This window comes from Mixophyes fleayi, chromosome 3, assembly GCF_038048845.1.
Source record: "Mixophyes fleayi isolate aMixFle1 chromosome 3, aMixFle1.hap1, whole genome shotgun sequence".
Classification (NCBI taxonomy): domain Eukaryota; kingdom Metazoa; phylum Chordata; class Amphibia; order Anura; family Limnodynastidae; genus Mixophyes; species Mixophyes fleayi.
The window spans coordinates 335,866,614-335,882,043 of NC_134404.1; the positions used below are offsets into that span (position 1 = coordinate 335,866,614).

The window sequence follows — 15,430 nt, forward strand, 5'->3', positions numbered from 1 at the left end:
ATTGGTGGGTGAAAAAACAGCAAAAGACAGGACAAAAAAGAAAACAAAAAAGAAAAGAGGAAAGAGAAAAAAAAAGGAGCTAATGAAGCAAACAAACCAGCATTCAAAGAAAGTTTAAATGAGATCTACGGTTAGTATAAGATTAGATACAGAAGAGGTTATTGCATTGACAGAGAATTTACCATCACCCAGACCACATATCACCATCATCTCCATAAAAACATCATCAATGAAGTTGGTTTCTTTCTATAAACTATACAAATGCACAAGAGACCACCGGCAATGGTTCGAGGATTTGGAAACATTTTGCCCCTTACATAATACAGGTCTGGTCAGGATTGGCCAGTAACATGCTTTATTGATGAAATACGGACCAATACCGTACGATTTAACACACTGATCATTCCAAAAATTAAAAACCGGGACACATGCGACATGATCTTTGCTTAGCCCGTATTTCCTTTACGTGTCCTATAAGGTAATATAACCAGCTCTAGGATCCATCGCCACCTAGTCTGTACATGTCTGTGAAACAGGAGTCTGAGTTATGAGAAAATCAGCAAAGAATAAAATATTTCTACTGGGGAAAAAAGGGACATGTCCACCAAACAGGGATACTTGGGGGTCTTACTGTAAAATGAATGAGTGGGGGCAATTACCTGTTCTACAGATAATTGTGACAAAAATCCGGTGTTGCCCAGAACACAAAACGTTTGCCATCATTTTCTCTAGTAGAAAAATGACAGCTAGAACAAGGATTGGTTGTTATGGACAACACCACCGTTCTGCCCAATTACCAGTCATTTGAATTTACATATGTATATTATAATTACAAATAGCGCCTCCTGCTGGCAGGTTAGGTATGTTTTCGATTTTCATATTTTAACAGAGCAATGTGGGGGTTAAAGCATTAACTGGAAGCACGTGGAGTTACATCTGAGAAGGGTGCAGCCACAAACCATTAGGACACAATATTAGAATATTAGCACGTTCTAGGATATTACAATGTTGTGGGCTTTCCCATGTTGGCATCCAAAGGTTTTGTACAGACACAAACAGTCACGTGCAAATGTTTAGGCAACCCTGGCCGAATTGTGCGTCTCAATATCATCTGTTGTTCGCTCAGATTTGTTATCACTAAAAGAATAACATTATTAATTTTCCCACAAATCTAAGGGCCCGATTCATCTAGGAATGAAAGTCCATTTACGCACCGTATCTTTCATAAAAGTGATCTGCGCATGTGCCAAGACGAGACTTACGCCAACTGCAGGCAATTCACGGTAGCACGCAAGTCCTATCTGTCTGCATACAGCAAGTACTCTTGACATCTATTGTACTTGAATATAGGCGGACAACAAGTTGCGCGCAATTTTAAAAAATGCAAATTCACTTTGCGCTGCTAGATGAACCAGGCCCTAAATGTCTAAATACTATTTGCATTAAAAATTAAATTCAAAATTAGACGGCAACTACTGCGTCAGTAAAGCTTGTGCACCCTTCCAGTCTGCCTTATGGAACCTCCCTCTTTCCAGCCCCATGTGACCGTGAGGTGCGCTTTACAGGAAGTTCTTGCCGAAATATGCAATAAGTTTCATCTTCAGTTCCTCCACTGACAGCGGCACATTACATTCTAGGCTTTTGTTGTTACACGGGGCCCCCATGGCTTTACTAACTGGGTGAGGAAGGGGTTTGAACAAGTAAAACCCAAACGTGTTTTTTTTTGGAAAACTGGGCTTCCGGCTAAACGTAATTAAACAGAAAACGGACATTTACAATATAAGTAATAAAATTATACTTCATTTATACACCGCATGTCAGTAACTAAAGGGGCATCTAGATGATTAATACATAGGGCTCTCGCACACAGCCCCCCATAAAGCAGACGGTATTGAGAGACTGTCAGATAAAAGTGCTGTGGGCATGGATAATGTAAATGATCTCCATAGATATACATAATCCTTATTTTATTTTCCTCCAATCTCACTTTTGCCCCAGGGTGGACAAAATGAGATGAACACATTAGAGTGCTATGGATAAGCGGCCTAGGATTGGCCAAGGATTACGGAAAGCGGACAGAAGAGTCACCACAAACTTGTGATTACTTTTCTTTAATTTGTGATTTACTGAAAGGAGTAAAATCAACTTTTTGGGCCCTGTTTGTAAACAAAAGTAGCAAGAAAAACTGGAAGAGGTGCCCAAAGTCCTGCACAATTCATATTCTTGTAGCAGTTGTGCCATCACCACGAGCTGCGGTGGGCACACCGTGGCACTGCACAGTAACAGACGTGACCAGGGTTGCCTGAACTTTGTCTAAACTGTAGAAAATACAATTCAATCCACAACCCTAAAAATCACACATAGCCAACCTGTGGCTCTCTAGTCGTTGTGGAACTAGCAGTCCCAATGGCAAGAGCATGCTGAGACTTCTAGTTCCACAAGTGCCTGAGAGCCACCAATCCATGACCACTAGACGTTTCTCCGTTCATGGATGAGGTCATATCTCCGGCGTGACGCCTGCGAGACGCTCAGAGGCAGACAGCTACTTACCAGCATTAGACACTCTCCTCTCGCGTTCCCATTGCAGCTGTTCCTTCTCAAGCTGTTCCTGCAGCTCTCTCTCCTGCCTCTCCTGTTCCAGCCTCTCTTGCTCCTCCAGCTCACGCTCTAGCTGTTCCTGGCGCTCTCTCTCCAGCCGCTCTCGTTCTCTTTCCAGTTGCTCTTGCTCTAAGCGCTCGCGCTCCAGGCGTTCCCTTTCCAGCCTTTCCCTCTCCAACCTCTCTCGGTCCAGCCTCTCGCGCTCCATTCGCTCGCGCTCCATACGCTCACGTTCCATTCTTTCGCGTTCCATCCGTTCACGTTCCAGCTCCTTCTGTCGCTGCTGATCCTGCAGCTGCCTGAATACAGAGAGGACAAGCGTTATGATGGGGGGGAATAAAAGTAACCATGGCTACCAGGTAAATGCTCAGCTCAACTTTCATTAATATTTTAATAGAAAAACAATCGGTTATCTTTGTCCTGGTGAACGAGAGAACTTGCTTGAATTGCAGACATCGCTGTGACACTTTTACTGGCAACAAGTGGGTTAATCAGTTTCAAATCACCTATTATATATACATCACTTGTATTCAATACTAAAATCTGTATATTATAAAGGAAGAATGCACCCCTACTGTAAATTATCACACATATTAGAAGCCACCTCAAATATAAAAAGCACTCTGTCCATGACCTTGTACCTTTATAGTGTTCCTGAATTACTTTAATATACTTAGGATTTAAAAGGAGAGGAAACGAAAACTGATGTACACACACAAACAAATAAACCTCAATATAAATAATACTGAGACCCAAGCAAACTGATTAAAGTTCAATTGACATTTTTGCACACAAAGATCGGTTTAGTTGATTTGTTGTTTCAACACCTTCTCCTATGCATCAGTTTATATATATTCATAAAAGTCACATTAAAGACGGAGGAAGGGTGCTGCCATGGTTGCCGATACCAGACGCCATAAGGTTTGGCTCCTGACCCTCAGGTCGCTGTCCCCCCCCCCCCTCCCCAACACCCCACACGTTCAAAACTGAAACCTTCCCCATTTGTAAATGACAGGATTCCCTACTGGCTTAGGCTTCTCATACAAGGCAGTACTAATAGATCCAAGATAATCCGCTCATCCTGCTGACGAGAACAGAATTGGACTCAGGACTTTCACTTAGAACTAGTACAGGATGAGGGTCACTGGGGGCTTTGGCATTAATACAGAAAATTTCTGAGAAGCCTGGAATCCAGATAAAAACATTAAACATGATTTAAATGACTTAACCCTACAAGATAAGGACTATTAAGTAGCCCTGTCCCATTAAATAACACATGCACCCCAGCCAAGCACTTTAGCTAGTGATACTATAATAGGACAGTGAGGTATAATGTCCGTGTACTGCATCACTACTATATGCAAAAAACTTATTTTAAGAACGAATACACTATCAGAAATTCTAAAGTACAGTAGACATTTATAAAAAAATACTGTGGTCAGAGAAATCAGATTACATAGCCCTAATATTCTTATTATTTACAGTAGACAGACCAGCTACCAAGTGATCTTTAGTAACTCGCCTTTCAGGGCACATTATATATAGCCCTCGATCTACCAGCTGTAAGTCTTAGACAGGCGAAGGGATTTGCAGAAATCACATTAGACTAAATTCCACCTTGTTTTAGCCGCATGTAGAGACAGTGAAGGGTCCCGATTACGTGACAAGCAGCATTATCTGTCCATGCTCTGGGACATTTAATGACCTCCTGAGACTTCTCAGGTCAATCAGCCCTAATCCGCTCTCACATAACACACAGCTCCTAAGCATATAACATCCAATGGAAGCACGTCTCATGGTGCTTTGTCCAAGCGTACTTACAGCAGAAGCCGGTCCACTTTTGGTCCATTTCCCTTCTGAAGCACAATGTAACAACCATACGGCTTCATGCTGGAGACACGCTCGGTGTATCCTGCTTTGTGGTGACCACTTTCTTTTTATAGGCACATTCTGCCGTCGCTGTGACTTCCAGGCTATAAATAGCGCGTGCCGTCCTTTCTGACAGAGGGAGACCAGCTACGTCTCTGAGTCACTCCTATGCCATCCCTGCAATGTGTTCCTCTTCCCAGCCAACCCTAACCCTCTTCCCGATTGGCCAGTGGTGGAACAACATAATGCCTCGGAGGTCACCGACAAAGACTAACGGGACCACATGTTGATTTTAAGAACCATCAGCTGCCTACAAACAGCTCGGGCGACATTTATTAAAGAGAATGCCGTATCGTACGTATCATGCCTGGTGAATTGATTGGTTCAGCACACGGAGTGGCTGCCTCTACTATCAAACTCCCATTCATGAGGCCAAACCACCAGTGGGGCGCACTTTATTCCTCACAATGCTATTTATAATGGTAAAAAGGAATACAGAAATGTTTGGTTTGAAAGGACCACACAGTCATATATCCCTGGAGAGAATGAATTCTTTAGTAGTTGTGCTTGTATCTCAATTAGGACAGTCTTTGGCCAACCTGCCAGGTTCTCTCAAACTATCATCCAGAGATGCGATGTCTAATTTCATGGATAAGAAAATTATGGCTCTGTTTTTATTATAACATTATGGCTCTTCATATTGCCCTATTACAATATAGGTAGCCTGAAACATGTAGACTGCAACAAGATTAGCATTTTTCATTGAACATATAACATAGAAGGCATGTTCAGTTACACATGAACCTGTAATCTCTACTTGTAACGTGCATCGGCCCCTTTTACAACTATTGCGTGGTCTGAACGAATATTTGTGATCTTGCTGCCCATCATTTCACAAGGAATCAACAACGTTGCTCAGGCAGCCACTTTGCAGCAAGAACCAATATTCACGAGATCAGTCTTATTGTTGTATGTAACGTGGAGGGTTGCTAATAAAGTTTCAGCTTAGGAATTGATACATCCCCCTTTATACCATAAACAACTGCATAATACAACACATAACCTAACCTAACAAAGCTAAGCACAAATAGGTAACACAAAACACAGAAAGGAATGGAGGAGGGCTAAGGAGTAAACAAACAACCATTCCCTTACTGGCCAAACTCACAGTAATACAGCAGCGGATATCAGGCGACTTGCCCAATATCGCAGAAAGGGTCGTCCCCCCACCCCCCACAAAAAACAGTATACCCCATAGTCAATCAAATTAATAGAATTATAATCAGGTTGGTAGGGGCAGTACAGTGGCCTAGTGGTTAGCACTTCTGCCTCACAGCACTGGGGTCATGAGTTCGATTCTCAACCATGGCCTTATCTGTGTGGAGTTTGTATGTTCTCCCCGTGTTTGCGTGGGTTTCCTCCGGGTGTTCTGGTTTCCTCCAAAACTCCAAGAACATACTAGTAGGTTAATTGGCTGCTATCAAAATTTACGTCTGTCTGAATTTAGACTTTAAGCCCCAATGGGGCAGGGACTGATGTGAATGAGCTCTCTGTACAGCGCTATATAAATAAATGATGATGATGATGATGAGCGTGCGGTTATCTTCCTGCATCATTAACCAGCACCCAGCTACTTAGCCTGCGCGATGAACGACCGGATCTCACGCAATTTGGTGACCCGAGTGTGAGATCACGCCGGACACTTGTTTTGCTCTTAGGTCGAGGGTCACAATCGACCTGTGTATGGGAGTTACATCAACACCACGAAATACACCTGGGCTCAGCTTCCACACAGATTATGTGTTGTGCGGTGAGGAATGCCCAAGAAAGCCTGGAGGGAGCCCGAGATGAACTATGAATAGCAGTGACGGAGCGCGGCCTATAAATATCTTTCCAATGCACAAGTATCTGCCTGACAAACACACATGTTGTATAGTTCCATTCTGCAGTCACTGAACAGAGGCAGCTCCGAGATGGGAGTCCTTAGTGTCCGCTCCACCCTCCAAAGCAGATTTATAAAATATGGCAACTACTAGGAAAGGGATATGGCAGATTACTGGACAGATTTATTCAAGTTTAAGTATTTTGGGTATATTGTTTAGAGGACTATAGTAAAACAATGCCACGTGCCCACTATTAATAGTTATGAAGATAGTGACTTCCTGGAACACAAGGCTGCCCCACAGTAAACACAAGGTTTCTCTGATAACGGAATCCTGCACAAGTGCCCCACACCAGCAAAGCTGTTCCGTCAAAGGTCAACCCCTTAGGACCAATTGCTATGCTTGTACGTATACAGCAACCAACCTCACAATGCAGCAAATGAACAGCGTGGAACCTGAAAGGGACTCATCTAGTTTTGTAAAAAGGGATTTATATTACATCTGTCCATATGGTCGCCACAACAGTCAGAACTCAAAAAGTGCGATGTCCGAGTCACTAAACCACAGTGCCTCCTATAAAACAGACCGCCTCCAGAAAGCTTTGGAATAATTTAACATTGGGTAACATTGAATTTTCGCACAAGATGTTCCAGACAAGACTATAAAAAGGTTATTCAGAAGGAGAACTTTCCTGAAAACCACAAACTGTTGACCACAGTATTTAATACATTCGGTGCAGAGAACAAGCCTACAATTACTTCTAAAGCAATGGAAAGGAAACACATTAAGCGGACTAAAAATCTGTGTTTTCAATCACAAACCCCCTCCTCTCCCCCCAGTAATCAGGTTTATTGTAGAGCACTCATACTGATTACACCAGCAGTGACCGCCACTGATCATATCAATAATTGACATTGACAGTCATATTGATTATAACAGTGAAAAGGGACAATCGTGTATATTTAAGCATACCTCCAGAACAAGCAGAGGGAACGACTGCAAAGTCAGAGAGGGCAGGTCTGGGTAACAGTCCTCATCACCACGGCCTGCCTGCCGCCGCTGGGTGGTGTCGTGATTTGCATTGTCAAGCAGCGGTAGGCAGGCTGTGGTGCAAACCGCATCATCTTGCCCTCGTCTCCACCAGCTTCCTCCTCTCTCTGGGAGAACTGCAGATTCTCTCCGGAATCCGGGAGCCATCCGAACATTCCGGGAGAGTTGGCATTTAAGAGGAAACTCCCAGCCCTTTAGAAAAGGCAATATAGTCATTTAGGGGAACGGATCAGTACCTCCTCTGAATCTCCAGCTCTTCCTGCGATGGGCCATTTTGCACTTGTTGGGGTATATGAGAATTCTGCCGGGACAACGTTGGACCTGAAAACAAAATGAGAGAGATTTAAAAAGTAATACTATGTTCAATCACAGATCGTGAGTCATTAGCCCCGATTTGAAGAACACAAAACAAAAAACCACAATTAATATTGTGGAAACCGACACAGTATGATTACATCATTTATCTACAATGAAGCTGGAATCTCAATTCAGCCCAGAGATCCAGCAGCTACAGGACAGTACATGATGACCGGACAGACGCTCCGGGGGAGCAGCGGAATAAAAGCTAACAGATAACAGCGAAGTAACTCACCTAGAAAAAACACTGGGAATAAAAAAAAAAGGAAAAAAGGAAAATACATCAGAGCTGAATGGGAAACAAAAAAAGATATTTATACACATGCCAATAATAGAGTGATTCCATGTAAGACTAAGACACCTGTCCTAAGTATGACACCCTGCAACCAAGTGCTGATGATCAACAAGAATTAAAGCGCACGCCTCTATAAAGTGTGGAGGCGGCCATTTGTAGGACAAAACACGATAAGACAACAGAAGGAACTAGTGCAAATTTGCTCCTGTACAAACAACAGCTTTATTTATATGCTGCAATTTAGAGCCGAGCCAGGATACGCCCTCTCCCAACTTCGGAGCTTGTTTAGAGTTCGCAGCAAAGCAAAAAACAGAGTGTCTAAGTGGTATATGTACTAAACTGTGGATTTGAAAAAATGGAGATATTGCCTATAGCAACCAATGAGATTCTAGTTATCATTTATTTAGTACATTCTACAAAATGACAGCTAGAATCTGATTGGCTGCTATAGGCAACATCTCCACTTTTTCAAACCCGCAGTTTAGTAAATATACCTTTACGTCTTAGTCGTCAGCAGTTCTTAGCGACTGTATAGACTGCCGTCTCCTGAATCATGGTTCAGGCCAGAAAATAGCTGCCTCCGCTGTAAAACTGACTTATTTTACCATGGCCGCTTTCTATTTCATTTTAGGCAAACTGTTGCTTGCTCCATTTTACGCAGAACACACCCAAAGTGCCATTCATCCGCATACGTACTGCGAGCAGGGCGGCATTGGGTGTCTGATCAGTTATAGAACAGTCTGAAACTATGGCAATGAACCGATAAAGAGATGACAGGCAGGGATAAAATAAAATAAAAATAAATATATCTATATATATATCTATATATATCTATATCTATATCTATATCTATATATATACACACATACATATACACACACACATATACACACACACACACACACACACACACACACACACCTGTGTTAGGCACAATACATACACCCAATTAAAGTATAATCTCTATGTAAAACATATTTTCTGACAGTGACCCAGCAGGAGGAGGTGGCTTCTGATTGGTCTTTCAGCTCACACCCCAACCTAGTCTCCCTACCCCAGTTTCCTGCTGAGATTAAGTGAAGAACCATAGAGCCTTGGGAACAAAGGTTTGTCTGGGCAGCCACCTTCGGTGGGTACCCACAATGTGACACACATTATCACACTGAGGGGTCTCCGCCCTGCGCCCACCAACTATCAGCAGCCTGGATAACCATATGGCCCACACAGGCAGCAGTTTCCGCCTGCTTTGGGTTAGGCAACGTAAAATCAAGTTCTAAATATATTGCCGGCAGCTTTGCAGGCAATGTAAACACAATATCAACCATCTCAAGTGCTGTCACGGTCCAGCAACTATTACAGCTGGTCTAACCCTCATTTCCCGATCTTACACTTCTCTAAGAAATTACTTTTACAGTCACCTCATTCTCTAGTGCATGGTAATGGTTACATACTCTATACTCTACCTTATCCCAGATTGTGCACCAACTATAAGCCCAGACAGAGGATTCTGTGTGGTTATATTGTCGTAATGGTGTATTATTACAAGTTATAGTGATGCTAATTCCCAATATACAGTATATATATATATATATATATATATATATATATATATATATATATATTTTATTTATATATCTATACTCACAGGGTGCGGAGTGACTGGTGGGGAGGGGGCTGTGATGTTGGTGGGAGTGGGGGTAAGTACTCACAGGGTGCGGAGTGACTGGTGGGGAGGGGGGTTGTGATGTTGGTGGGAGTGGGGGTAAGTACTCACAGGGTGCGGAGTGACTGGTGGGGAGGGGGGTTGTGATGTTGGTGGGGGTAAGTACTCACAGGGTGCGGAGTGACTGGTGGGGAGGGGGGTGTGATGTTGGTGGGAGGCAAGTACTCACAGGGTGCGGAGTGACTGGTGGGGAGGGGGGGTTGTGATGTTGGTGGGAGTGGGGGGTAAGTACTGACAGGGTGCGGAGTGACTGGTGGGGAGGGGGGTGTGATGTTGGTGGGAGGTAAGTACTCACAGGGTGCGGAGTGACTGGTAGGGAGGGGGGTGTGATGTTGGTGGGAGTGGGGGGGTAAGTACTCACAGGGTGCGGAGTGACTGGTAGGGAGGGGGGTGTGATGTTGGTGGGAGTGGGGAGTAAGTACTCACAGGGTGTGGAGTGACTGGTAGGGAGGGGGGTGTGATGTTGGTGGGAGTGGGGAGTAAGTACTCACAGGGTGCGGAGTGACTGGTAGGGAGGGGGGTGTGATGTTGGTGGGAGTGGGGGGTAAGTACTCACAGGGTGCGGAGTTACTGGTGAGGAGGGGGCTGTGATGTTGGTGGGAGTGGGGGTAAGTACTCACAGGGTGCGGAGTGACTGGTGGGGAGGGGGGTGTGATGTTGGTGGGAGGTAAGTACTCACAGGGTGCGGAGTGACTGGTGGGGAGGGGGGTTGTGATGTTGGTGGGAGTGGGGGGTAAGTACTGACAGGGTGCGGAGTGTGAGTGTGTAAGTGGTTAGACTAGTACATGAAGGAGCTATTGCACAATGTGCGGGAGGGATTATAAAACTCTGATCCATATAATCAAGGCGACTTCTCACTTACCCATAACTAGCACCATTACCCCAAGTACTCCTCTATAAAATACAGCAAACACCCCTTATTTTGCTTATTGTTCGTTATGGACTTTCATCGTTATCAACTGACCACGTGTCCAAGGCTTAAAATAAAATCCCCCCCCCCCCTAAAGAGTCCTATCCTTATTCTCTTGTGTTTTATTATTTACTGAAGAGAAGTGTCAGTGGCAAAGCGGTTAGCATTGCGGTCTAACAGCACTGGGGTCTATGGCTCGATTCCAACCAGGGTCCTATCTGTGTGGAGTCTGTATTTCTCCCCATGTTTGGGTGGAATTTCTACCACAATCCACAGGACATACTGGTAGGTTAAGTGGCTTCTGACAAAATGAATCCTAGTCTGTGTGTTGGGGGTATAGATTGTAAGCTCCAATAGTGCAGGTACGGAGGTGAGTGATTATATAGTATCTGTACAGAGCTGCCTAATATGTAAGGCGCTGTATAAATAACAGTTAATAATCAAAATTATTAAAAATACAAAAACACCCTATAATCAAGTTAAATAAACAAATCATTACGTTATCGTAGGACAGATCACACTACACAATACAGTCTGACTCTTCCACGCACACTGACCCAGGAAATCATTTCTAAACGTAGAAGATAAAACACAAAGCTTTTTCTTCTCTGGCTACTAAGTCCTCCCTGTTCTGACATGAAAACCACGGTCATTATATCCAGGGTAACACGCAGAGTTGGAGTAACATCCGCAGCACTCAGTGTACACACCCAGCCTCTCTGCTGCTGAGAACTATATATACAATAAGTCATCTATAGAACTACCTTACATCAACCTATCTGTCATAGTTATGTGGGAAAGCAAACTCCTATCTTTTTCACTGTTGTCCGTGCACCAAGACTGGTCCATTGAATGGATTTTTCCTTCTACCTCCGCAGAGAAAACATGACCCGCATTCTATCGCTGTGATGTTTATTAAGAAAGAGGGTTCTGTGGAAAAAAACACGTCCATGTACTAAACTGGACAATTAGACATCCTTTACATAGGTTATAGTATTGGCCGGGTGCTTCAACAACCAAAACATCAATGTTGTTATTATAAGCTTAACTTTAACTTTTAAAATCCACACATTAAACAATCTAAGTCTCCTGCACTCTCTGTTCCATTTTACGCAAATACTACAGAATACAATGATAGGAATATAGATGTATACAGTGTAATTCAGTAAACAATGCACTAGGGAACACCAGTTACACCCCACGGCTACAATATAACCGCAAAGATCTATACTTACAGGCGAATATGTGAGCGTTATCTCCTTTGTGACAACAGATGTATTTCCACATCCCATCGCGGGCGGAGTGAGGGTCCGCTTCATGGCGACCATCGGCGTGCAGAAACAGGACCATTATACCGGCACAGATACTATCTATCCTACGTTCAAGAGCTCATACCGACGGGCACAGAGGTTCACCGGGCTGGCAGCTTGTTGTTTATGCTCTGCTGAGGCTGAAGTCAGATTGCCGTCTGCGTTTCCCCGAAATGACTGAATTATTGATGCTGCTATATCCATAATCCTAACCGCTCTCTACCTCCCGACAAGGGCTAATGTAAACACTAGGCTCTCAGAGAAAAGGAAGTGTTTCAGCATATTACCAAACATTACTTGAAGTTTGCAAATATTGATTCATTAACCTCCAGCTAGATGTGTCCTTCAGACAGATCCATTATGGAGAAAGTCAGCAGCGTACGGGACAGACCAGCACGGGGCTGATAGATAGGACAGAGCACAATCTGCTGACATCCATTTAGCAAAAATAAATCAATGCAGTGACTCTTAAAATAATATTTTTATGTTCTGCAATAAAATGCTGTGTATATGAATTTATAGGGAAAAGGCTTTTAGAGCAAAACATTTTTTTAATCAGTTGCATATTTCCATGAATTGTTAAATAAAAGGTTCACCCCAGCAATGTGTGTGTAAGTCACAGTACTGGGGTACAGAGACGCAGTAACTAGGGGTACACAGACATAAGCGTTATACGTGCTGCCTGATGAGAGTGATCTTCATAAAATAATCCCTGTGTGATTACACGCGAACCTCTCACTAATAAGTAAAGTAATCCCACTTGCAGTAAGAGGAGGACGGGAGCAGAAGCAGCCGGGACGTAGGCAACGTGACTGATCACACAAGGAGAACAATGGGGGTAGTAGGCTGTAGGACTGCTCTGACATACAGACAGACCTTCTGTAGAATATATTTGCGTTTTTAGAACACTACTGAATAAATCATATCCAGGGAAAGTGTAAAGAATAAATGAAAATGGGGCTGCAGTGCCTTTACAGCATCAGAATCACTTACAGCAAACCAAATGCAAGCTGCTCTTTTTTTGGAAGACAGATTTTACAATACAATGTGTAAAATGTACTGAGTTTTTGTGGGATAAATAGATTCTCTCTCTCTCTATATCTATATAAGCAGGACAACTAATCAGAATCCATAATCAAGGGCACCAGAGTCTCTGATTGGTCCTCCCGCCTCCATCTTTTAGGTGGCAATTCAGCTTTAAATAACCTTACGAGTTCTAGAAACTGTCACAGGTATATATTTCTAGTATATTTCTAGGATTTTAAGGATTAATAGTCAGGGGAATGAAAAATGGTGGTAGAGCCCAGTACATAAAAAGCAGCAGGAAATCAGAATTGTGAAATTAAGATTTGTACTTATCCCGATTTAGGAGTTTAGAAATGGATCCAGTATGCCCCTTTTCCATGATAGACAGGGGTGAGCTGGTAGATGTGTTCATGGCCCATATTGTAACCAACAAAATAAAACATTTCATTAGTTGCTGTCTTTAGTAAACTGATCTCAATGTCTTAAAGGCTACCAAAACAAAAAGTGGTTTTGTATGGAATTGGGTGAGAAAAATGTTACTAACCTGCGCTCTGGTGGTCCGGTAGGCCCCTTTAATGCATCCAATGACCCGAGTAGGAGACCCTCTAGAGGCCTTACTATAGGTTCTGTCTGCAAGTTGTCATTGTATGTATGAGACGCTCAGAGGGGATCTACCATTCAGGCAATTAGAGGCATTGGGGACCCACAAAACCACTGCAGAGCAGGTAACATCTCACCCAAAATACACTTCTCAATTTTGGTGGAACAATCCTACGTATCTTATGAAGACCTATAGAGCAACCAGTGTCAGCACCTGAGTTACAGTGTACACTATGTATTGTACACAGTAGCACTGTAACACAGATACACATGGTATCAATAGCTCCCACCCCTACAGAATTACTGCTTATTGGGAAACTTAAATGAAAGGAGTCATATCTATGTAGCAAGTCACAGAAACCACATTGGACAGGTATATCTAAGCTGCACTGGTGCAAACGGCCATTCTGTTAGCAGAACCAATATCCATGAGAGTGCAGCCTATCCGCTCCCTCGGAGCCAGTGACCTCACCGAGCGCGCAGCCTATCCGCTCCCTCGGAGCCAGTGACCTCACCGAGCGTGCAGCCTATCCGCTCCCTCGGAGCCAGTGACCCTCACCAAGCGTGCAGCCTATCCGCTCCCTCGGAGCCAGTGACCTCACCGAGCGTGCAGCCTATCCGCTCCCTCGGAGCCAGTGACCTCACCGAGCGTGCATCCCATATGCTCCCTAGGAGTCAGTGACCTCACCGAGAACGCAGCCTATCCATTCATTAGGGACCGATGACACCAGAAGTAGATGGTGGTACATGTTCAGCGCTGCAGAATTGGTGGCGCTATATAAACGATAACGACACTGTGGCTGTCTCGGCCTCCATGAGTGTGCACTGTAACTACAATGCAGCACGCTTACAGCCTAATGTGCTAGATCGGATTTTTAAAAGGGGACACATATGAACCAGTTAAAAAGTCAATGTTATAACTGAAATAAACCTGAATATTGTTATGCAGTGGTTTATAATCACGGCTTTCTCACTCCCCTGCATCCAATAAGCATTGGGCCCATATTCACACCGAGCTACAACTATACGCTACATTACATGACGAGTGAGCGCTCCCACACATGTATTATCCAAGTCTGATTATAGCATAGTGGGATAAATATGTTGTCATGCCGAGCTGCAATATCCAGGATGATATAAACGATAAGCCCTGCAGAGTAACAGAGAAAATCCATTATTTGTTTTTGCAGGGGGTGGAAGAGGCCTAATTAGACCACTAGAAAAACAAACTAAGCTGACACAACTTTAAACAATTTACACACCAGTCATTCCTGTAAATAGCCACAAGGGGGCAGTATGTGAACTGCGAATGGGTCTCTACAGCTTATTTCATAGAACTGGAAGCAATTGCAAATACCCGACTGTTAGCAATTCCCCTTCTTTCATCTTGTCCTTAAATCCCCTTCCTACGTAAACTGCAGAGCTGCATCTATTCCTATATTATTTCAAAAACCTTATTCCCACCCCTGTGCCAAATTTTGCTTTAATAGAAGATCTACCTCCAACTATGCAGCAGGATTATTTCAATTTGGCTTTTGAAGATTAGGAAACAAGATGCAACAAATAGACTGAAATGAAGTCTCTTCCTCAAGCTCAGGGTAGAGGACAGGTCTGGTCAGACATCAGACAACGTACAGCTAAACCGCAAGCTTAAATTAAATAGTTTCAGCAATGTCATTGTAAGTTAAATACAGTTATATAGTTAAGTTATTTATAAGGTGCCTACATAACAGCACTTCACAGAGAACGTTAATCATTCACAACCTATATTTCCTACACAACGGTTCATTTCTTTCAGAAGCCAATTAA

General features: G+C 43.4%; 1 protein-coding gene across 6 annotated transcripts in view; it reads right to left on the reverse strand.

Annotated features, from left to right (window-relative positions):
- The window catches only part of ENAH (ENAH actin regulator), a 59,495-nt gene that overhangs the window by 11,773 nt on the left and 32,292 nt on the right, over positions 1 to 15,430 (reverse strand). For all 6 annotated transcript variants that reach the window (XM_075204326.1, XM_075204327.1, XM_075204329.1 and 3 more), the window contains exons 4-5: positions 7,637 to 7,721; positions 2,551 to 2,897 (exon numbers count right to left, since the gene is read on the reverse strand). In XM_075204326.1, coding sequence (XP_075060427.1) covers positions 2,551 to 2,897; positions 7,637 to 7,721 — 432 coding nt within the window. The remainder of the gene's footprint in view (positions 1 to 2,550; positions 2,898 to 7,636; positions 7,722 to 15,430) is intronic.